At 41.4% G+C, this 25,253-nt stretch overlaps 1 protein-coding gene across 12 annotated transcripts in view; it reads right to left on the bottom strand.

Annotated features, from left to right (window-relative positions):
• The window catches only part of RMND1 (required for meiotic nuclear division 1 homolog), a 35,588-nt gene that overhangs the window by 9,828 nt on the left and 507 nt on the right, over positions 1 to 25,253 (bottom strand). Inside the window, exons 1-12 of one of the 12 annotated variants that reach the window (XM_081530261.1) lie at positions 25,005 to 25,144; positions 23,867 to 23,977; positions 23,108 to 23,255; positions 22,450 to 22,590; positions 20,002 to 20,516; positions 12,588 to 12,696; positions 10,558 to 10,633; positions 7,998 to 8,037; positions 5,899 to 5,999; positions 3,867 to 3,973; positions 2,855 to 2,919; positions 2,018 to 2,094 (exon numbers count right to left, since the gene is read on the bottom strand). In XM_081530261.1, coding sequence (XP_081386387.1) covers positions 2,018 to 2,094; positions 2,855 to 2,919; positions 3,867 to 3,973; positions 5,899 to 5,999; positions 7,998 to 8,037; positions 10,558 to 10,633; positions 12,588 to 12,696; positions 20,002 to 20,508 — 1,082 coding nt within the window. In that variant the 5' untranslated portion in view covers positions 20,509 to 20,516; positions 22,450 to 22,590; positions 23,108 to 23,255; positions 23,867 to 23,977; positions 25,005 to 25,144. Of the gene's footprint in view, positions 1 to 2,017; positions 2,095 to 2,854; positions 2,920 to 3,866; positions 3,974 to 5,898; positions 6,000 to 7,997; positions 8,038 to 10,557; positions 10,634 to 12,587; positions 12,697 to 20,001; positions 20,517 to 20,889; positions 20,964 to 22,449; positions 22,591 to 23,107; positions 23,256 to 23,866; positions 23,978 to 25,004; positions 25,145 to 25,253 lie in introns of those variants that run through there. The other 11 variants (XM_081530266.1, XM_081530265.1, XM_081530262.1 and 8 more) reach the window with 11 other exon arrangements.

The following is a 25,253-nucleotide window of genomic DNA, read 5'->3' on the forward strand; positions in this document are numbered from 1 at the left end:
TATGTTTGTGAGTTTATTTCTCTGTTTTGTAAATATGTTTAATTTCTTATTTATATGGTGTTTTATAAAAACAGTTTTGAATGCTGATTCTTGTACTACTTCTGAGAAACATGTAAACAAAAAAATTTCAAAATCTGCAACCAAATTAATTCAATATTTACACTGACAGTTATGAAGTAGATAAAAGAAAACCCAGGGTAAAAAAATTTTGAAGCTTCTTTTTTCATTCAAGTTTGTTACAATATACATGCACGTGTTTGTGTGTGTGGATAGGTATTCACATGGCTACTGGTTTCCTCAGTATCCTTCCAGTGTTTGATCAAACACTGGATAAGCAAATTCTCTATTTCTACCCTTTTACACATGAAGCCTGGGCTTGTTTCTAAAAGAAAATTTACATTGTGGAAGTAACACATAAATAGTTTTTCACTATAAAAAAGAAAAACCCTGGAAAAGAATTCAGAAAACACCGGTAGGCCCTTCACCCTAACACCACGACTCAATTCCTTTAGGCCCTGCCAACACTCCGCTGTTGTCCTTCCAGATCTGCTTCTTTGCACACACGTGTATGTGTGTGTGTGCACACACATATGCACACACATCTACATGTCTGGTAGTATGTATACACATCAAGATACATATGAATATTTATGTTGTTTTTGTCTACAAGTGGGATCATACCACATCTGTCATTTATGACTTAATTTCTCACCTGATATAACCTGCCACATCTCTACTTCTGTATCCCTTCACAGACTCACCACGTTCCTTTGAATAACACATAAGCACTCTTATTGTAAAGAGAAGAAAACTTAGGATAAGAACAGTAAGGCTCTATAGAAACTATTCACAAACCTAAACATATTTAGTCCTAATTTCTGAGTTTTGATATAGTAATTCGCTATATGGAATTCTGCTCGCATCATTAAGAGCAGAGGAGAGAAAAGTCTCCGTATCCCACTTCTTAGTGAGCTCGAGGCTTTAGATGGGCTGCAGGATGCTCCTGACATAGGGGTTTTTATTTTTGTTGGGGTCCTGAGTTGGGGTCCCTGAGCTATGAGGAAGGCATGGGTGATGGAACGCTGGCCCACTTCTTGCCAGGCCAAGTATTAACACCTAAGGAAAATGGGGAACAACAACTCTTAGGTACACTACTGACAACAAACCCCACTCACTCATCCCACACACTGAAGGGCCGAAGCACCGAGAATGCCGCCTAGTGAGAATAACACCAAAATTCAGGATGTTTTACTCCATAAATCTTGGGAAAGCTACAAGAATAAAATAAACTGAAGGCCTTTTAATGTAACTTAATTTTAAATGATGCACTATTGTATTTCATCAATTTTAAGACACTGTTCTTTCCATTTTTAACATCTCTGAAAACGGAGGCATCTTTAAAAGTGATGATGTCTTATAGGTGGCAGTTGTGACTCAGCTGTCATTGCCTTAGACAACTTACTTCCCTCATGTTTTCCTTTTTATGTATGCCCGAGAGGAAACGTGATAAATCTACATCTAAATAAGACTAAAAGAGCTATTTCAGGAAGTGCAAAATTAAAATTGTGATAAAAAAGCATTGTCTCACATGCTAGCTGGCAGCATTTTCACTTTCCTATGGCATCTTATGGTGTCTCAGAGTCAGTGAAAGATGATACATCACTTTTCTGTAGCAATTAGGTCTATTCAGAGTTATGATGCAGTGACAGACTTGTACTGAGAATTCCCATGGTTCAAATTCTAGAATGTGTCTTTCCACCTTCGGAGAACACCTACTGTGCCCTCTGATGGAGGTTTATTGTAGATTAATTGTGGTTTCTCTTGCACAGGCAGAAGTTCTTCCAGTAAAGTCCTAACACAGCCCAATTGCTTCTAATGGTTGAGTTCTTCATGCTTATAACAAATGAAATAAAAACAGCTGCAATTCCCATTAAGGTACAAATGCTTGCTCTTTACAGGGGTATTTTCTGCTGGTTGTTAAATATACGAAATATATCATTTACAGAGACAATTTTACCTTAGGGCAAAGAGTTCACCCATTTTCTGCATAACTTCTTCATGAGATAGTTTCACTTTCTTCCCAGCTTTTAAAGCCTATTTGGGAGGGGGAGAAATAGATAAGATACATACACACGTGTCCCTTCTCACTAGCATGTTCTATGATGTACATTCCTAATCTCTTATTGAAAAACCAGGGGCTCTTTTCCCAAGTATAACTATTCTTCCATAGTAAAAACAAGGTTAATTACCGTAGGCATGAGTTTTAACATATGCGGTTTGAAATTCTGATATAACTATAGATGCACTTTTCATCCTACTGCTTTTCTCAGAACTCATCAAAACATTTTTTTCTTTCATTGAAAAAAGTGGTCACAATTTCCTTGACAGGAAACATTTCCTTTTGTTTCCTTTCAATTCAGTTACATTAAAAATATTACACCATTAGAGAAAGCTAATCAGAATTTTGGCTTCCCAGGTGGCTCGGTGATGAAGAATCCGCCTGCTAATGCAGGAGACACAGGTTCGATTCCCGGGTTGGGAAGATCCTCTGGAGGAGGAAATGGCTACCCACTCCAGGATTTCTGCCTAAAAATTTCCACGGATCGAGAAGCCTGCTGGGCAACAAGTCCATGGAGTCACAAAGAGCCGGACATGACTGAGTGACTAATAAAGATTTCTTACTTTATCATTTTATATGTAACTGGATTTTTTTTTCTGCTTAAATTCAGTGTAGCTTTCTTACCATTCATTACTACTTTGTTGTACTTCTAAATTCATCATTATAGTGTGAAATTTGTATTTTTCCCCAAAAGAACTCAATCCTTGAAAACAAGCATAAAATTGGTATAATTACCTCTGGAATTGACTGAATAGATTCAACAAATTTATCCAGTGATGCTTCCCAGATAGCAAGTTTCACTGGAGAAAAAAGATTAACGATGGAACATTTATCATCACAATCATATTTCTACAAAATGCAAAACTGCACAGTACCTTCACTGCCATTTAGCATTAGTTTAAGAAGCAGATGTCCAAAAATATGAAACTGACATTTTAGAATAGTTACTTATTGTGTTACAAAAGAGGGTATTAAGTAGAAAGAGCTAGAAGAAAGTGAGTCAGTTTCCCAGCTCTGCTGGCCGATTAAAGCTACACTGGGTAAAATCCCTGATTTTCTCATCCTGCATCTCAGAAGCCCAGAGGATGAGCTACGCCCTGGAATGAAGGGTGGCTCTGTAGCTGGGGCAGGAGCCAGACTCTCCTGGCCTTTCCTTCCACTCCTCCGGGCAGCGGGTACAGCTCCGAAGTCCCGAAGCCTCCTGGCTGGTATGTACAAGCCACCCGAGCAGCCTAGTACAGACTGGTGGCAGGAACCTTTCTTGGAGAACTTCCACAGTTTCACACAGGTGAATGGATCTTTCGGGAAACACAGAGCCACTCTGACCCTCTGTCCCATCATTGTGAAAAACCAGGGTGCACTCTTCTACAAAGAGGCCTGTGCCCAATCACATGAGGCTGGGCTTTCTCTGCCTGGATTAGAGACAGCCTAAGACCAGCGATCTCAGACAGAAGCGGAGAGAACAAAGGGAGTGATGATACCAACAACAATAATAATATAAAAGCATTCCTGGACGGGTAAGCTTTATCAATACAATTAATAAGGAATGCGTAACTGTAGCATGGATACTGTATTTTATACTCTATACTATGTGTATATATTCTTTTGGAATAAAAAAAAGAAAAAGGAATTATAAGGCTTTGCTGAAGTACTCTGTGAAAACATGACAAAGTCTACCAAATTCTTTAACTTCCTGGATGAAATGAACACTAGGTGATACTGTCTCTGATAGGCAGTAGTAACTTACCTGAGAGGCAAAGGGCATTTGAGAAAGCAAATTTCTCCAGAATGGTGTCATCTAAATCCAGCTCTGAATTTAACCGGATTTCCCCTCTGTGAAGTTTTGACTGCCCCCTAAGGAAAAAAGAAAAAGCATTTTCTAAATCTTGAAAAGTATTTTCCCTCTTCTGAAAAAGTCACCTTATATTCTTTCTAGAGGTCATTTTGACAACTGGTATCAAGAGTTTCACAAGTGTTCTCATACCCTACGATCCAAGTAATTCCACTTCCAGGAATTTATCCTAAAGAAATAATGAAAGATGCAAACAAAGATCTGTGTACAGAAACCTTTTTATGGTCAATGTTTAATAGTAAGAAATCAGGAAAGAAACTGAATGTTCAAGGAGAACGGTTCATCTACAGGAACTCAGCACAAAAATAAACAAGCAAGCTTTAGAAGGATATTTAGTAGAAAAGGGAAAATGGTTACAATAATTTGCTAAGTGAAGAAATGCTGAATATATAACTATACACTGTATAATCTAAAATGATGTTAACATGGTGGGGATGGGGAGCGAGACCGGGCAGTTATGAAAAATTAAGATGTATATGTAGACAATTCTGGAACGACTGGGGAGGTAGGGAAGGGAGGGAATTTGGGAATATAAGCATCACAAGCAAAGAGGAAAAGGACAGGCTAAATCTTCACCAGAGATGTGAGACCAGAAGAGACAGACAGAGGGAGCTGGATGAGGAGGGAGGGAGGGGGCAGAATCCGCTCTAACAGCCTCACGTCGGGGAAAAACACAAGATACGAGCAAGACGGCAGAGCTGATGAGACGCTTTATGAAGGAGCTCAGCCCACACAGAATGAGACGGCAGGCACCTGGGTCACAGGCAGGACTCACACACCCATCGCGTTGGTGGAGGCGAGGATGGTCTTTTCTGATGAAACCAAATCTCTGGCTCCAGGATTGAGTCAAGGACTTGAATCTCTAGAGACTGTGAGATGGGTGCGCCTGTGTGCACACCTACAGGTACGTGGGGGACAATGCCTAGCAGGTCACAGTGCGGTCTGGAGGCAGACTATGGGAGGGGAACTGATGGGAAATGTGACCACAAGGCCGTGGGCTTAATAATGAACAAAATGAGTAACAGTTCTACTGGCTCCTCATCTGTCATGTCCCCGGCTCACACCATCACTTTCTTCTGCACCCACTGTGGGCCTGGGTCCTCACTTATGAGTCAGGTGCCTAACGTCTCTGAAGCTCACCTGAAAGCTGGTCCGCCGCAATCCCGGCGACTGTGTCAGATAAAACGATACAGGAAAGCTCATCGCTGGCGATTAGCACTTGGCTCTTAGCCCATCTATTCTTTCTATAGCTGGTGTCTCTTCCAAATTTCCCTAAAGCTCTGATTGCGTCACTCCCTTTTTCAGCACTAAGACTTTTTCCCCCTCTCATATTCCACTAGATAGGTACCTCCTTGGGAATAAAGACCTTTTAATCTTGTTCCCACTGCCTGCTCTCTCCACCCTAACATGTCTCCTCATTTTTGTGCCCTTGCTGGGACAGGAAAATCAGTCAGGATGCTATCTACCCATACCTTTGACCTGAGCAGGTACAGCAGACCCCCACTTCCTGCAGGCACCTCCATTCCTGTGAGTGGTTCCCTTAGAGCACCCCCTCATTATACTCAATACTTTTTATACTCAAAATCAATGGGAAAAAAGCAAAAAGGATTTACTTAAGAAAAAAACATTACTAGAATAATTTGACAGGTTCATTCTGATGAAGCCACACTATTTTTTTTTTTTTTTACTGATTTTGGCTGTTTAGGAAACATTATTTTGGGGTTATACTATCTACTTGTTTTAATTTATGGGTAGCCTGAGAAGTTAAAAAATTGTCCACTAATAGTAATTGCTTTGGCTTTCTGTTTGTACTAATAGCTTTTTTTCTTAAAATTTGTCTTCAAGTTCATAAAGACTTCATCTTCTCTACTGCTTTGCCTAGTTATTCCAAGTGCCTGTTTTGTAAATTTGATAAAAAGGTGCTTACTCTGTTTTTGTGTAGTTAAGCTCTTCATTTTCCCAGTGTACCAACGCAATTTCATAGGGCTGAATTTCATGTTTTTCTAGAACTTGCATCACATGTTTCATCTAGAAGAAAAGGAAGATTAACTTGAAATTATCCTGACCCCCTCAGTGATGGTTATAACATTTTAAAAATTACATTTAATGACGTTTGTTTTGTTCTCCAGGTTTTAAGGAAAAAGCAGACTCATGGTGACGCTCAGCTAACTGGAAGGATACATGCATTTGTTTTTACATTTGGAAAACACAGGGGAGCTGAAAGAGGGAAACAGAAACTACCGTTCTCCCACAACCCAGAGAGAACCACAGTAACATTACGGCTTGTTTTCTTTAAACTGCCACACACACAAGAAATGTTTAAGTAAAACACTTGTAAAAATTTAAACGACACAGAGTTATGGAAAGTGATAATCTCTATTCTCCTGTGTTCCTAATCCCTAAAGGTAGGCATGATTAAACTCGGTGCATATCCTTCCAGACATCCCCCTACATGTAAATATATGTATGTTTAGTTTGCTTTTTGTATAAATGGGATGATATGGTACATACAAACATTTTCAATGCTATTCTCCTTAATGGAGGAACCACAACTGATTTAACCATTCTAAATGTCCATTCACGGGGGACTTCTTTCTCCTCTCTACCAACGCAACGTCACATGCACCAGCCTGATGCATGGATCTTCAGGGCCTGTGGAAATATTTTTTCAGGATTTGTTAGATCAAAAGACATGCATGCTTGTAACCGTGGCACGCAGGATGTTCACGCTTCACTGTGGCACGCGGGATCGATACTTGCAGCATGTGGAAACTTTCTCTTTTTAGTTGTGGCAGGCGGGATTTCCAATTTTAGAATCCAAAGATTTATGAAAGCATTCTTAAAAAATTACTGAGTATTGTCAGCCTTTTACATCTTTGCAACTTCAAATAGCCAATTTGGGTTACATCTTTCTTAACATCTATTGCTCGTCTGTATTTACTTTTCTCCAGGAAACCACTCCTCAGTCTCTTTCCTCCCACCTGCTATGTGTCCGTGTACCTCCCTTTAGTAAAGCTGGGATTGTATGAGGCACACTTTTAGTACAGCTCTGGTATTATATCGGTTATAGTTTGTAACTTGCTCTTTTAACTGTATCATGTGCTGTGCTGTGCTTAGTTGCTCAGTCTTGTCCAACTCTTTGAGACCCCACAGACTGTAGCCGGCCAGGCTCCTCTGTCCATGGGGATTCTCCAGGCAAGCATACAAGAGTGGGTTGCCATGCCCTCCTTCAGGGAATCTTTTCAACCCAGGGATAGAACTCAGGTCTCCTGCATTGCAGGTGGACTATTTACCATCTGAGCCTCCAGGGAAGCCCACCAGGCAATCCCCAGAACAGGCTTTTTTCCCCACATGACTTTTAAGAGCTAGATTCTACCCAATGGACAGTAGATTCTATTCTACAGATCTACTTAACAAGCTTTCTCTTATTATGTGTTTTGGTTATTTCTCATTTTTGCTATTGTAAATAATGTGTTGATGAACATTTCTATATATCATTCATCACGTATAATGTGATTATTTTCTTTGGACAACTTTCTAGATGTAAAATTACTGAGTTAAATACAAAGTTTTGATGTGTATTACCAAACTGCCTCTGAAAAGGCTGTATTAAACAAATCCTGACTGGGATATTAAAGAATAAATTGCAGTGAGTGAAAATGTTCTAGAAAACTTGATCTTGATCTAAAATAAAACTCAGTGCAGCCAGCTTCCAGTTAACTGTGTGAACACTACTCATTTTGCAGGTTATCATGTGGGAAGTACACTTCCTTCTATCTGCAGTGTAGCTAGGATTCTTCTGACTTCCCACAAATCAGTGTGCGCCCAGAGAATGGAAAATGTAGGCAACCTGTAGTCAAAATGACAATTTTGGAAGATGACAGTGCTAGGATCAACATCACATAATGCTGAGCAAAGAAACTGAAGATTATGTCATTTATCATCCAATGGCTCAGGTTATTGAGTGCTAATTAACAATTTATTCTCAGAAAACTAAGTTTTAATACTTTCGCACTTTATACTTACAGTTTGGTCTTTCACATTCCAGAACACAGCAGCTCCTTCCCTGATTTAAAAGAATAAACTAAATTAAAGGTGGAATACATTCTTCAGGGCCACACACAGAGCCATGCTTAGGTAGCTTCTAGAATGTATCTAGAATGCCAATTTTAAAAAATATGATTTATTATGGATTTGACACGATGGCCCCTGGGTGGATATGATAAACAAAAGCTATTGTTTCAACTTTTGATTAAAAAACTTGACCCCTCAAAAATTCATGGATTTCTCAAGTGGTTTGCAGAGTAACTATTATTGTAATACTACATAATTTCACGTATCTAGGTTGTTTCATAACCTGATTCAATTTTTTTTAAAAATTCTAAATTCTTTATTTTGTATTGGGGTATAGCCGATTAACAAATAATGCTGGGATAGTTTCAGGTGGACAGCAAAGGGACTCAGCCAGACATATACATCAGTAACATCTTATGGAAAAACCCCAAAGAACTTCTTGGCCAACTTCTTGGCAATCTGAGTGCTAAGAGTTACGCAGGATCTACGTGGGTGCACACGGAGGGACACCGTTTGTACAAGACTAGCAAAGCCGAACAAGAAAACGAGAGGAAGGCATGCGATGTCGCAGAATAAAGAGCTAGTGGTGTGAGTGGCTGTGGATGAGGGCGGGTAGAGGGCACTCAGGTCAAAGGTGGCAAGAGACAACCCTGGAAGGATCTTCGTGCTGTGATCAGGAGTTTGGTCAACTTCCGTGGAATCTTAAGCAGGGCAGTGTAGTGATCAGAATTATCTACTGTCAAATTATCCTGCCTACAGACAGAGAGACAGACAGACAGACTGGTGGTGGGGTAAGGAGACAGGCAGTGAGACCAGGCAGTGAGTGAGCTGTGGCAAAAGGCCAGGGTAGGGTCTCAGGACGCTGACTGCAGAGCTACTGAAGCAGCCAGAGCACTAGCTCAGGGAAGCACGTCAGGCAGGCGAGAGGCCCCAGGAACTGTACGGTGTGGTGCTCACGCCCTGTGTGACCCCGTGTGACTAACAGGCGCCTGAAACAGGCCTGGTCCAAATTGAGAGCTGCTCTAAGTGGAAAACACACGCCAGGTTTCATAGACTTGGTAAGAAAAGGAGAACATAAATCTCACCAATTGTGGACTGGTTACATGTTGAAATGATAATAGTCTCGGTACGTTGGATTACATAAAATATACCAGTAAAATTAATTTCAGGTAATATATGATGCTATTACTAGTGCTGTTCAAAATTAAATTCATCTTTTTTTTCTTTAAATTAAAGATGTGGCTATTAAACAATGTATCATTACATATGTGGCTTGCACTTGTGGCCTGCATTGTATTTCTACTGGATGGTGCTGATCTAGGGGACCTCAGAAGTCCAAATTCCTCACTCAAGTCAAAAGGGATGCAATTATACTCAGACTAAATGCTAAACTCGATTATGAATCATCCACAGACACAAAGACAGGGCTGCCAGTTATCAGCAACTGTAAGAACTAAGACCACAGAAGCTTCACCCAAGTCTGTTTCCTTACGGATGTTCCATGTATTTCTGTCTGCCACTTATCAGTCCCTTGACGGTGGGTAACTCACTTCAATCCCTCTGACCCTTGGTTTCCTCAGCTGCAAAATGGGGGCGGGGGGGGGAGACCCTCTTCAAGTGTTGTGAGGATAACATTAGATGATTTAAATGGTTTCTACTATCATCACCATGCCTACTCAGCTGCTCCAGAGTATTTGGTGTTAAAACAACCTTTAGAGAAAAGGAATGCATGTATGTGAGCCAGGGTCCCAGGCTGAAGTCTCTGGAGAGGTAAAGTGGTCTAAAACTTTAGCTGAAGAGTTTCAGAGGGAGAAGGAAGAAAAGGAAGAAGATGACAAGGAAGAAAAGACAGCAGGGCAGGTAGTGTGTTCAAATGAATTTAATTTTGAACAGCAGAAGGGGCCCTGAAGCTGAATGGGAAACACCATGCTCACAGGTTCTCAGTAAATGAACACCTAGATTTATAAATAAAGATAAGCACACACCAAGTTACCCGAGTGGGCCTCTGTTGATGACCTCAGCCTGAGCCTCCTTCAGCCTCTTGCTCTCAGGCAGGCCAGAGCGTGGGGGAGGCCATCGGTTCCCTCAATCCCTGAATTCTGCAGAGCTCCATTATTCCAACAGTGGTTCCTGAGTTTAGCATTGTCCAAGGCTCTCTTCTGATGGCATGTTAAGTGCACCCTTTACTGTCATGAATCATGCATGGTATAAATGACTTGCACAGATGATACAAAGATGACATAGTGCTGAAAGTTAACTTAGAACACAAGGAATGAAAAATCCCTGATATTTTCCCTGGGGCAGGGGAGGAATTCTTTACTTTATAAGAGGATTTACCAGCAGATGCCTAAAACTAACAAACTCTCCTATTCAAATAACAGCCAAAGGATAAATTTTAATCACAAATCCTGAACACATTTACTGCTAAGAGATGAGGTATAGCTACATCTTTAAGGCTCACATTACCTGGCCACACAGCCCAGCTCCCACTGCAGTTGATCTCCTATCTTACCTGAAGAAGAATATTGTACCAGGATCACCTTCTTTTGCAGAGTTTTCCACACCCATCACCAGAATGTTTGCTGCATCTGTGATAAAAGAGCAAAAAGCGATGTCACAAGGTGACACAAGGTTTAAGGGTCACCTTTAACAAAGGGCTTGTGATCACTTCTTCACATACCATGAAGTGCTCTGCAACACAGTCACACTTTCTACTAAGGCTTCTGAAAGTATTTAACATGATAAAATGAGAAGACTACAGGAAATTACTTGAACAAAATATTCAGCAACCTGTGACACTATTATTAGAGCTATTTAAAACTCATTCTTGCCCATTTTGATTCAGTATTAAAGTCTCAGCTTCAGTACAACTGTGGTGGGAGTGGGGTGAAGGAGGGATGGATTGGAAGCCTGGGGTTAGCAGATGCAAACTATTCTATAAAGAAGGGATAACCAACAAGGTCCTACTGAATAACACAGGGAACTATGTCCAATATCCTAAGATAAACCATAACAGAAAAAGAATATAAAATGGCATCACTTTGCTCTACAGCTGAAATTAACACACTGGAAATCAACTGTACTTCAATTAAAGAAGAATTAAACTTTTTATAAATAATTTAAAATAAAAGTTGAGGAGCAATTAACATATTCTCTTCCTTTAACTATAATTTTATTAATAATATAGTTTTAATATTCTCAAACTGCTCATTCCACTGAATTTTAAATTATACTGTAGAAAGTGTGGAAAACAGAAAAGACACAGAGACACAGATCCTGGCCATTTTAAAACCTATCTGATTTCAAAGCCAATCACGAGAACTACCACAGCAGTCACTTGTAGCTATGTAAGTATTTGAATATTTTAAATACATAAATATATAAATATTCACCAATAACTACTTTGTATATTATTTTAGTAATATATATTATAAATACACAAATATTATATCATAAATTATAAACACACTAATCTATCAATTAATAAACACACTAATATTAATATTCAAATTGCTGTATAATTTCTTAGCCTAAATTTAGGATCCTCAAATCTTTATAGAGTTCCTGATAGAGGTCGGGGAATGGAAGATTCAGGTAGAGACCAAATCCTAAAGTCCCTTCTTTCGTGCACTCACACTTCCCTGAGTACTGACACTACATCGATGGATGGAGGGCAAGGTTCACACGTACAGTGGAGAACACCACAAATAAAACAGGCAAGATCCAGGGCTGTAGAATGGTGTGAGAAGCCAAGTCTGTGATGCACAGGATCACACTGCTGACAGCCTCTGCAATCAGCCAAGAAGACCCCAGGGCAAGTTTTCATCTCAGGGGCCCTGGACACAGCTGTTTTTCTAAGTCAATTATATTTCTTTCAGCCACCAAATAGTCAGGTCAGATCATCAAGGCCAAAAAGCACTATGACATTTCAGCATTTCAGCTGTTTCTTACAGGGTCAGTGGCTTTCAAAACTTTTCTCTGTAGCAGAGAGGTTTTCCACCTACTATTTTTGCTACTTTGAGGTCAATTCATGAATCTTCCAAAGTGTTCCAAGTCACTTATTTTTTCATGTATTTCTCAAGAAGTGTTCCTCACACTATCCTACAATGCTCAGTTTAATTCTCCTTTTAAATATTGTGTTTATCTTTTAACTAATTCTGTTAGTTTTAAAGTGTTGGATTCTACTGGAAAATTTTTCTTTAAAGACTCTCTCCAATATTTCTATCAATTTTATGGTTCTTCTGTAATAACTTTTAAATGTGACAGAAATAAAGTGGCATGGCCTTTGATCATCCCAAGTAAGAGTGATCTTATAAATAAAGCTGAATAAACCATACTGATTTTAACCTGAGAACTAAGTTCTCTGTAAATGCATTTTCTTATCTTTGTCATTTGCATATAGAGATTTAACACCCCTTTTATGATACAGTTGTTTAAATTGAAAATGAAACCTAAACAAACGTGTATTTCAGACAGTTATCATAGGAAAATTACTTTCTAATACATTTTAACATACTTGGTCCCTGGTTCAAGGAGATGTACCTCGAGGCAAGCTAGTCACTTCGACGTATCCATGGGACGTCAGATCTTGAGAGAGGCTTCCAAGATGGTACTCATCTGCGGTTGCAAATGCAGTGCATTGCATCAGGTCCTGCACCAGGGAGAGGAGAATGACATGGGTTACTAAGAGGCACCTGATATGGCTGTCACTTTACAAGGAGGACTCTGCTGCAAAGCTGGCAGGCGAGCCTTTTCTCCAAACATCTCGAAGATTCGGACAAAGGATGTGAGAAAGACGGAGAGCAAGACATCACAGGGAGGCAGATTTCAGTTCAACCTATGCAAGAACTTTCTCCTGCTAGTCAAAAAGATGAAATGGCCTAGATGAAAACGGAACCAACCCGACCAGTTGTGCTTCAAGCGCAGACTGAACAAAAGATAGAGGATTAAGGGATTGTATGGGCTCCGGGATGAAATGTTATTTAAAGTCTGTCCAACCTTGAGTTTGGAGAAGGCAATGGCAACCCACTCCAGTGTTCTTGCCTGGAGAATCCCAGGGACGGGGGAGTCTGGTGGGCTGCCGTCTATGGGGTTGCACAGAGTCGGACACGACTGAGCGACTTCACTTTCACTTTTCACTTTCATGCATTGGAGAAGGCAATGGCAACCCACTCCAGTGTTCTTGCCTGGAGAATCCCAGGGACGGGGGAGTCTGGTGGGCTGTCGTCTATGGGGTTGCACAGAGTCGGACACAACTGAGGCAACTTAGCAGCAGCAGCATCCTTGAGTTTCCATAGCTCTTTCTCCCAGCAGCATTATTATTTGAGCTCATTTGGTAATTTGCCGCTAGCCTTAAACAGGCAGAGATCAGTCTGTATCTACAAAAGAATTACAGATTTTTTTACTCTGGTTAATTTCACTCAGGTTGAAAGTTCTCCATATCTGAAAATGAGTCCAAGTTTGGAGGTGAGTGCTTTGGGTTCTGCACTAGGAGTCTCACCTGTGTGTACATGTATGTATTTATGCTGTGTCTGTACACATGGCAAGCATACACGGTGTTTTTGACAAACTGTAGGTCACAAGCTATTAGTGAGTCCTGATGTTGATTTAGTTGGCCCAAACCAGCTTTAAAAAAAATATACAGAATGAAATAGAAAATATGAGAGTCCATAATTCATAGCAAGGGTAACTTATTTTATGATGTTTTCTGTCACATATATGCCTATGCAGGTATGCTGAGTCACTATGTAGAATGTAAAATAAATTCCTCACCATTGAATGTGGTCAATAAAATTCAAAAGCTATGGACAGAGATGCTCAGAGGTCAGGCACAGAATTAGATTCATTAAAAAAAAAAACACCTCAGAACAACAAGGCTGTTGTGAGTTTACACAAGCTGATGGATGTCAACTGCTCAGAATCATGACAAGCACAAATGTTCAACATTTGTTACAGTTGTTATTACAGCACAGATATATACATGTTTGTGTTAGTCGCTCAGTTGCGTCCAACTCTTTGCAACCTCATGGGCTGTAGCCCTGCCAGGCTCCTCTGTCCATGGGATTCTCCAGGCAAGAATACTGGAGTGGGTTGCCATTCGCTTCTCCAGGGGATCTTCCTGACCCAGGGATCGAACTTGGGGCTTCTACATCGCAGGCAGATTCGTGACCGTCTGAGCCACCAGGGACATATATGCTTAAACCATCAAAATGCAAGGGGGTTAAAAAGTCTATCAAGTAGTTTACATCTGGATTTTCATTTGTTCACAATTTTATATTTTAGTATCTACCTGTCAGAACATTAGTGAATCTACTGTCTTTGGTACATATGGTGCTTTGGCCCAATGTTGGTCAAAAGAGTTTTATGAGTCACTAAATCAAAATTTATTCCTAAGATTTACTCATCTTGGCCCCTAATTTCTTTCCCTTTCTGTTACATTCCTAGTATGCAATTTAATAAAAGTAGCACATACATTCCTTCCTTCCTCCTACTTTTGTTACCTAACTCCTGGCCCCTTCTCAAGAAATGACTTCACCCTGCTTTGCTTCTTCTTCCATCTGTTCTAACATGTGGTTTAAAAAGCACCAGAAGAATACACGGAGGACCTGAAAAACCTAAAATCAGTCAACTATGCACTCAGAAGCAAAACACTGTTCTTATCGATTTTCACTCAATTAGGGAAAAAAAGCTGAAATTGTTGCCAAATGTGAGATAAATGGATGTGGGACCCTCCTGCTACACACATCTGATAAGCCTGATTCCCAGTCATTACAGAGGTAAGAACGCACTGATTAATAAAAACACATGGATTCGTACGATCAGATGAAAGCTGCTTACTGGAGTACAGAAACAGGTTCTATGCTTAAGGTTTAGAACGGTGGGCACTAGTTCTTTTAAGGCTCTGTGGAGTTAAGAGGAGCTGGCAGGATATGAGATTAAGGTGGCTGAAAGAAAGGAATCCAGGTAAGAGGCCTCAGGTAAGGCCACGCCAGGCAAGCTCTACTCTGCAAAACCGGGCAAACTTCAGTTTGCTACGCAAAATCCCAGGGCATCCAGCTGGTCGTTGGAGTTCCTTCTAGGGCTGCTAGAGCTGATGTGCTTAGTTTAGGCTGCAGTGGGAAGAGCAGGACGCACGAAGGAGAAGACAGGAGATAAGGAGAAGATCAACAGCTAGTCCAGTGGAGGGTCTTCCCATTACTGTACTGGAAATGGCAATGGCTGACTGTCTCCAGCATCAGAGCCTTATGCTGGCAGACGGGAGAACTATCCAACTTAAGAGTCACCCACATAGTGTTTTCAAGGTCTCAACAAACTATCAACGATTAATTGCCATTTGACACAAAATCCAGACTTCTAGCATCATTCACACCTGGCAGTAACTGACCCGGGTCGAGGAGGGGGCCAGGTTCTTTGGTTGACACTGTCCCTCCCACTCCTTCCTGTCTCGCGCCTGCTTCACCATCATGTTTGTTTTTGATCAGGCCCATTTGTGCTAAAAAACAGAAAAAAAAAAAAACTTACACTGTTTTACATTCTCAAAAATGGCATAAGTCAAAGCATTCAATCACTACTTCCATGAGAAAATATGTGCTGAGCTCCAAAGAGTCAGGTTATAAATTTTTAAACAGTCTGTTTTTACTTAGTCATTCCAAGGATCTTTGCAGATTTTCTGAAGATGGTCACCTTTCCTTCTCTCACCATCTCCTATTTAGTTTGGCTCAAAGTTCCAGCCAGTGTCACGCAGTGTATGGCTCAACCTACATTACATAACCTCTATGGCTCGCCACACTACTTTCTGTATCCTCCTGAAACATCTGGGACTTAAGTCGGTGCAAGTTATAAATCTTCTATGAATAAATGATTCACAAGGTTTACCAATTTGACCTGTTAGACATATCTTTTTGGGGTTTTATTTCCTTTGCTTTTTGATTTCAAGACTGTATTTAAATTTATCTGGTAAAGAGAAAGAGTGTGTGTCATCTTCACATTATCCTCCCTATCATTTAAAGATGCTTTTATTCTGCAAGAAGCTTTCACTTTCAGACATGTCTTTTTTTGGATTTTTTTTTTTTATAATGAACCATTCTTTTTTGGGCATTAAATACAAATATTAATATATAGCAAACTTCAGGTTCTAGGATGGGGATCAACAACTTGTTCTTAAGTAAATGTGCCAAACCAACCTAAAATTGTTCTTGGATTTACGACTTAAATTTAGGCCTTTCTATTTTAAAATGTTAAACAAACAAAAATCAAACCAAAGCCAAGAAAACCACTGTGTGTGTAGTATGTTTCATTTTTCTGGTCACAGAAAACATATTCCAGCAGATGGGGCTAGAAATTTATATATGAGTCTTGTTTTAGAATATCACACACTCTGATGGAATACTTTTCTTGAAAAAGAAAGTTTATTTTTATTCACGTTCTTTTACTGAAAAAAAAATTAAGGTTTTTTTTTTTTTGGTAATCTTACTTCTATATTACTAGGGGGGAAAATGTACATTTTCCTGTTATATACAGATTACAGGTGATCGCTTCTCGGCCTTTTGGCTAAGATCAAGTAGACATTACAGGTCAAAGTTATAAAACAGATATATTTTATATTACTACTATAAGGCTTCTTATGGCCTTCTCTGGTGGCTTGGACAGTAAAGAATCTGCCTGCAACGTGGGAGACCTGATTTCGATCCCTGGGTTGGGAAGATCCCCTGGAGGAGGGCATGGCAACCCACTCCAGTGTTCTTGCCTGGAGAACCCCCATGGACAGAGGAGCCTGGTGGGCCACAGTCCATAGCCTTGCAAAGAGTCGGACATGACTGAGCAATTAAGCACAGCACAGCATAGTACAAGGCTTCAGCTTTTAAGCTTTTTGACTACAACCCATGGTGAGTTGTACAACCCAAAGAAGCCCTTTCACATACACACCATACACAGACACCCACACCAATAACTGACACCAAAGTGTCACAGAACGGTATTTACCTTTATCACAAGTGACGCATTGATTCTATTTCATTACACAAGCAAACTGAAGGGGAAAAAAAACTACTAACAACCCACTAGTTAATTTCACAACACACTGGGGTGCTAGCCTGAAGGCCACTACTGGGTGTCCCACCCTCCTCCCCAGCCAGCGTCCACGCTGCTCAGAGTGGCCCTCACCCTCAGGCATCGCCCTCCTCCAAGACAGGACAGACCACCCAGGAGCACTGTCCTTGTCACGATACATGATAGCCAATGGGATGTAGGTTGACTATCTCAACAGGGCAGGATCTCTGCAAATGGGACCAGGTGAAGAGCTGACTCCGACATAGAAGGTGAGTAGGCTCACGCAGTCCATTTCAAGTGCTTGCCATGCGGCCGTGGGTAGAGGGTGAGTTCAGGTACACGGATGGGGAACGAGACAAAGCATGTCTCTTTCTGGTACAACATAGAGTCCTTTCCTGACTCAGTCTAGAGTGGAGGTAAGGGCTCCACCACCACAGGCGACTGGCCTGCCCTGTGATGCCCAGAGGAAGTGGAGGGGCCCACTACTGGGGCAAACAAAAGCTGGTCTTCAGCCCTGGGCATCTTATTATCTACAGCTTATGGTCACCTGTAAGATCATTAGAAAATAATGCTCCGAAAGCACAGTCCCTCAGGTCACTTTAGAAAACCTCTTAGAAATAGAAAAGATTTTCTATTATTTTCCTGTGCTTCCAGAGAAACGACATACTGTTTCTGTTTTCAAAAACTCAAACTGACGTCACATCTACTACGTTATGCAACACGTCTTGCGTCAGGACCCAGGAAACAAATAATGCCTTAAATTTGGTGATGGTAAAAAAGTTATTTCTTGCAAGACATTCTTATGTTTTTCTTTTTCTCTTGTTAGACAACATGAAATGTACAACCCAGGAGGATTCCTGCTTTTTCCTTAATCACTGGGCTTCTCAGAACTAAACGTTCAACTAGATTATCCATATCAAGTATCTGATAATATTTCTTTCTCTGTTCATGTCAAGTGCTTGCTCTATTTTAAATGTAATGCTTTTATTACCTCATTGGAAACATTAAATTTTGAAAATTTACTTCAAATCCTTTCCTGAAAGCAAAAAAAAAAAAAACCTAAAAAGAAAAATAAAAAACGGAATTTAGGAAAATAGCTTTCAAGTCCATGGACAACCGAAAGAAATAATGCCTCTTTCATAATTTACAACCAACAACTATTAAAAAAGAAGTGACATCTCTGACTTTGCCAGCCTTTCTTTCATAAGACACTTGATCCTGCTCTGGGTTGCCAGATGTAACAAAAGAAAAAAGGGACTTAATCCTCCTTTTTCGATCAGCTATAATTCTGGTTTCTACACTTAATTTTCTTTCAGTTACTTAAATGCTACATTTCCCGGATGATCACATAGCGAAACAATGTAATTAAAAACTCAAGAGCTACAAAGAAAGGGGTGAGAGTAGAATGAATCCAAAACTCCCATCCATATGTTATATCTTGGATTTGAAAGAAACAAAACAAGAATGTAAACAAAGCTAGAATCCAAAATAAAAGTCATTAACCAGGCCTGGTGGCTCAGATGGTAAAGAAGCTGCCTGCAATTCAGGAGACCAGGTTCGATCCCTTGGTCGGGAAGATCCCGTCAAAGGGAATGGCAACCCACTCCAGTATCCTTGCCTGGGAAAGCCCATGGACAGAGGAGCCTGGCGGGCTACAGTTCACGGAGTCACGAAGAGTCAGACACGACTGAGTGACTAACACTAATCAGCCCCTAACTTTACAACCTGAGGATATGACAAGAAGGCCTGTACACTTTTTTAAAGGAAGTCAATCTCACAGTAAAAAAAAAAAACAAAAAAACCCCCCACAAAACCCCACCAAGTTAAATGCTCAGGGTCTACTTCTCAAAATCGAAATTTTAACCTGTTTCGACCCTAACCTGTTTTCTGATAGATTCAGAATGCCTCATTAAATTTTAAATATTTGACACTCCTATTTTTAATGTTGATCATTACAGACATCAAAGATTCCTTTGCTTCTCTTCCATCCTTTCCAGTTTAATAAACATTTATTAAGTACAAGGCACAGTTTTAAGTATCATGCAAGATACACAGGTTAACGAAGGGCTTGATCTTCACCTTAAATATTTACCATTTAGTGGGGAAACGCAAATTGTAGAGAAATTCCCATAAACCTTGTAACAAGGAATAAAAACAACCCCTTCAACCTTCAAAGGATAAAAAAGCAAAGACCTTCACTCTGCTTTTTCAATTCTACCTTGCCAGTGCTTTTGTCACCCACTCCCACACAATCATCATCAGCTTATAAATGCTTACCTGTCTTCACAGTTAACTTGAAAATTTTTTTCTTAAACTTAATATAGAATTTCTACAGTTTGACTTTTTTTTTTTTTTAAGTGAGGGCTTTTTTAATAGCACTATTCCTAAAGTGAACTTAATAGCAGTCTTTTCCAAAATTTTCTTAGGCCACTAACTAATCCTTTTATAAACTACATTTTTATATTTAATTGCCTCTATTTTGCCTTTATACATATTGTGAGTGCATGCTCAGCTGCTCAGTCACATCCGACTCTTTGCGACCCCATGGACTATAGTCCACCAGGTTTCTTGGTCCATGGGATTTGCCAGGCAAGAATGCTGGAGTGGGTTGCCATTTCCTCCTCCAGGGAATTGTCCCAACCCAGGGATCAAACCCGTGTTGCCTGCATTGGCAGGCGGGTTCTTTACCACTGAGCCACCTGGGAAGCCCTTTATATGTACCACTAATTCCTAAAATTATGATGCTGATTCCTTTTGGAGGTAACAGGTTGTACTACTAGGCTTCAAAGACCCTGAAAACAGCATTGAGCAGATGCTCTCCTGTGTTGGCAGGGAGGCCGAGCTGGAACACACAGGGGTTTAGGGTGATTATCAGGGAACAGAGGCACCCCCCACCCCGTGTTTTTACCTCGTTCACAGGCAGAACTGGAAGATTGGTCCTAGATGGCTGCCTGGTCCTTGAAGCTTTCAGTGGTCTCTTGATTTGCGGAAAGTCTTGTTTAGAAACTGTTTCCGTGGACACAGATGAGGAATGTCTCTTTAATATTTTTATAAACCATTTAGAACCTAGCAGATTTGGTTTGTGAGTCACTTTCCTGCGAGTACTGATGGAGTTCCTAGTTGGAAGGTGAGTTTTTCCATCTTGGCAATGCGCAGTGTTGAATATAGGGAGTACATTTGTATTTGATATTTTCTGGTTCATTTGCAGGACCTGAGACTTATTCAAACCACCAGTTGCTGCATCGGGAAAGAATAAATCCAAGTTCTGATTTCTTGTCAAGGCTGTGCATGCTGTAGTCTCAAATTCCTTAAGTGGTTTTAACATTCGATGAACAAGTCTTTGGCACTGACATGCTTTTGACAAAATATGGCGAGATCCAGCCAGGGCTCTGAGAAGTCTGGCTGACATTACCATAACCCAAGCTAAAAGACAAGAATGCAAAGTTCAAGTTGAGGAAAAAAAAAATCTTAGAAAAATACACCCAAGATGAATGGATAAAGAAGTTGTGGTACATATACACAATGGACTATTACTCAGCCACAAAAAGGAATGCATTTAAATCAGTTCTAATGAGGTGGATCAACCTAGAGCCTATTATACAGAGTGAAGTAAGTCAGAAAAAGAAAGATAAATATCATATACTAACACATATATATGGAATCTAGAAAGATGGTACTGATGGTAGTCCATTGCAGGGCAGCAATGGAGAAACAGACATAGAGAACAGACTTATGGACATGGGGGGAGGGGAGGTGAGAGAGGGTGAGATGTATGGAGAGTAACATGGAAACTTACATTACCATATGTAAAACAGCCAACAGGAATTGGCTGTATGACTCAGGGAACTCAAACAGGGGCTCTGTATCAACCTAGAGGGGTGGGATGGGAGAGATATGGGAGGAAGGTTCAAGAGGGAGCGGACGTATGTATATCTATGGTTGATTCACGTTGACGTTTGACAGAAAACAACAAAATTCTGTAAAGCAATTATCCTTCAATTAAAACTAAATAAATTTAAAAAACACATGTAATGTTTTCCTGGGTAACAGGTATATTTCTGTAAAACAATTTGCAAAACAGATACATCTAACTGAAGCCTGTTGTTGTTAGTCACTCAGTTGTGTCCAACTCTTTGTGACCCCATGGACTGTAGCCCGCCAGGCTCCTCTGTCCATGGGATTCTCCAGGCAAGAATACTGGAGTGGGCTGCCATTTCCTTCTCCAAGTGAAGCCTAGTAAAAGGTTAAAAAAATAAATTTTAATGTTTCCATCACCTGTAGTCAACTTTAGGCCTTCTTTCTGGAAGGTTACAAGGACAAGAAAAGGACTCTCAAAAAAAAAAAAAAAAGAGTAATAGGGATCTCTTCATTTACTTCACTAGCATATCAACTATTTAAAATGAAATTAGTACTTCTAAACCCCTTTATTCAAAATGTATTCAGGGACTTCCCTGGCTGTCCAGTGGTTAAGACTCTGAGCTTCCACTGCAGAGGGCATGGGTTTGATCCCTGGTCAGGGAACTAAGATCCCCAATGCCAAGGCCCCCCCCCCCCAAAAAGTATTCAGCCTTTACAATAAGATAAGCAATGAGCTGGGACCAGGGATACATCCATGGAAGAACAGGGTTCCTGCCATCAAGCTAATGGTCTCCTGAAGGAGACAGGCATGTGCAAATGCCTCATTATTAACTCAGTGGAGCAGCCCTAGGCCTTACAACAGAAGGTTCCTAAGTTTACACGAAGAGTCAGGAAAGGCTGCCAGAAAGACTCAAGCTGATTCTCAAAGGGGAACGTGCTTTTCAGGGTGGGGCTGGGCATGGCAGTAGGGCTAAGTAGAGCTAAGGGTTGTGACACACACACACACGCCCAATAGAAATATTATACATGAATAATCTCCCCTCTTATTTACAGTTTAAAACATTTGTTCTTTAAAAGTAAGGCTGGAGGGACTTCCCTGGCCATCCAGTGGTTAAGACTCCACGCTTCCAGTGGAAGGGGGCACAGGTTGGATCCCTAGTTGGGGAACTAAGATCCCACATGCCCCACAGCAGGCAAAAAAAAAAAAAGTAAGCTTGTAGTAGGAAATCAATAACAATTGTTTAACAAAGTAACATATTAGGGGCTGGAAATACAGGTATGTAACAAGAATCTAAGTACTTACCATCTAGTGGGGGAAGGGTATACTGTGATGAGTACCTAACAGAGTTATGTACCAATTGCTCTTGGGTGCAGAGAAAGGACTCTCTGGCTGAGGGTGAATGGGGCTTATCAGAGGTGACATTTGAACCAGGTTTCAAAAGGGCAGAGGGATCAACAAGTCACCCCCCACCCCCCCACACACAGGCATACAGTTCACCTGACAAACAGGATTCAGCTCCAGGGGAGGCAGAAGTGGCTGGATCCTGAGTACTGATCCTAATGAGTTTCCAGCAACAGGGAGAAGGCAGAGCTTTTCACGAGAGACGCACATAGTCAGATACATGTCTAAGAAACATATCTGTGGATAAAATGTAGAGGAGGAACTGACAGAGACTAAGACATTGCTTCCTGAGTACTTGGTACCCAGCAAATGCTCTGCTTCACCTCGCAACAACCCTGTGAGGTACTTCACAGGGGAAACGGAAGCTTAGTGGGGCGGATTGCTGAGTCTGCGATGCAGAGCTGGAAGGAAGTCCCAGGCCTTTCCAGTTCCAAAGATGACACTGAAACCACTGCATGTATGTTATCTCCCTTTAAAAGGATGAGGACAAGGGTGAGTCCCTGTGATACGTGGGAGGCAGAACCTGCAGCTTTTAAAATATCTTCAACAAAGCAGTTTTATTCCCTGTCTTCATTGCCTCTTCTCTGATATCCCTGAACCCGCTCCAATCGGGCTTTCACTCCTATCACTTCACCAAAACCCATCTGTCAAGGCCAGCAATGACCTCTGCATCAGACACTTCTCAGCCTTCGTTTTCCCTCACTGACCAGCAACATGGGATACAGCGGACCACTCCACCCCCCACCTCACTCACCACTTTCATCCTCACTGGGTGCACCTCTGTCTCTCTTGCTGGTTTCCCATCCCAAGAATGTAACGCACCAAAGCTCAGAATTTGGGCCACATTTCCTCTCTATTCCCAGCTCCCATTGATCTCCAACCTCACCGTTTGATGTAGTTACCTACAGGCCAATAAATAGCAAATATTTATCCCTAAACTATTCTGACGAGCATGAAAACTGTAACAGGCTTAAAACTGAGCTTCTGAAACCTTCCTGCAAATCCTACTCTTCCCACAGTCTTCCCCAACTCGTGAAACAGCAACTACATCCTTATCTCTGCTAAAGCCCCTAAACTGCAGGCCACCTGGGCGCTTTTCTTCTCCATACCCAGTCCATCAGCAAGTCCCACTGGCTTGGCTCCGACCGGTCCTCAACAACCCAGCCACCACCCTGGTCCACGCAGCTGTCACAGCATCCACACTGGGTTCCCAGCTTCCGTTCTTCACATTCTTCTGAATATCCCAACCAAATTTACTAATTTACTAAGTCAGATTCCATCTTCCCACTTCATACAGTTTAATGATCGCCTCACACTTCACTTGAACTAAAAGCCAAAGACCTTAACGTACACTGCATGGTCCTCCCTTCTCTGCCCTTTATCGCCACTCTAATGTCTCCTACAGCTTTTTCCCCCTCATCCTTTTGCTCCAGTCACTCTGGCATCTGCATCTGTGCACTTACTACCCTTATACTCTTCTCCCAGGTGTCTGTAAACCTATTTATTCCCTCACCTCCTTCAGATCTTTGCTCAAATGCCTCCTAGGCAGTGACATCTTCCTGGGGCACTTCATTCAAAATGCACACCAAGGACTTCCCTGGTGGTCCAGTGGTTAAGAATCCATCTTGCAATAGAGGGCACTTGGGTTCAATTCCTGGTAAGTGAACTAAGATCCCATATGCTGCAGGGAAAAGAAGCTGAGGAGCCCAAACAAAGACCCAGCATAGCCAAAAAGAATCATTAAAAAAAAAAAAAAAAGGACAGCAGCACTAGCTTCCTCCACTTTCTATTTCTCCACTGCATTTAACATCATATACCAATACTTCGTGTTCTTACTTTATTAACTCACACAAGTTATGAACTGAGTTCCTACCATGTGCCAGACATTGTTCTACTTGCTAACACAGCTGAAAATAAAGGACAAAAAATCCCTGTCTTTTGAAACTTACATCACAGTGGGGATGGCAGATAATACATGTGGTAAGCCACCAAAATATACAGTAAATAGTCACAATGCTATAAAATATACAGCCTTAAGGCTATAAAATACAGTAAATAGTCACAATGCTATAAAATATAGTCTTAATGCTACAAAATATACGGTAAGTTGTCACATGCCATAACGGGAAGAAACAGAAGAGGAAAGATTTTATTTCTCTCTCTCCTGTAGCATATAACCTCCTTGAGGATAGAGTTGCCTTTTGTTCAGCTGTGTCTACTGTGACCAGAGTGCCCAGCACACAATACGTATTCAACTCATATTTTCTGAATGAAATACAAGGCGGCTACTCGGTTCTTGGATGCATTTCCTACTTCTAAGAAAACACCAACTAAGAAAACTGTATCAACTAGGCTACAATTCAATGGATAAGAGGCGCTAATGTGGGAGCATGCCTTCCAACTCCTTAAACTGCTCAAAATGATCTTTGCAGCAGCCGCTGTGCACTGGCTCAAAAAAAGGATTCAATATGAGTTACGGATGGAGTGCTTTTTACTCCCAGTTAAGTCGACCAAAGATCACTGTTAACAGGCAGGGAACCTCCGCGGTACCGGTGAAACATGTGACCTAAGAGGTTCAAGGCGGCGGGCAGCAAAGGCGGGCACCGCTGTGCGGGACCATACAAGCTCGGAGAACAAGGCAGTGCACTAACCTCTCGGCCGGACGAGAAGAGGGATGCGCGGAGCGCGCGAGCTTCCGCCGCCCGGCCGCAGAGAAGAGACCGAGCAGCAGCCGCGCTCCCCGCAGCCGGTCCTAATCCAGACTGGCGCCCCACCAAGCGCGCAGCACTGCGCAGGCGCACAGGGCTCCAAGCCCCAGCGGAGCGTGAGTCGCTCTGTCCACGTGACCGCAGGACCACGTGACCTGTGCCGCCGCGACCCGAGCCGCTCCCTGGTCCCTG

Source organism: Giraffa tippelskirchi, chromosome 9 (genome assembly GCF_054371585.1).
Source record: "Giraffa tippelskirchi isolate mGirTip1 chromosome 9, T2T-mGirTip1v1.2.pri, whole genome shotgun sequence".
Lineage (NCBI taxonomy): Eukaryota > Metazoa > Chordata > Mammalia > Artiodactyla > Giraffidae > Giraffa > Giraffa tippelskirchi.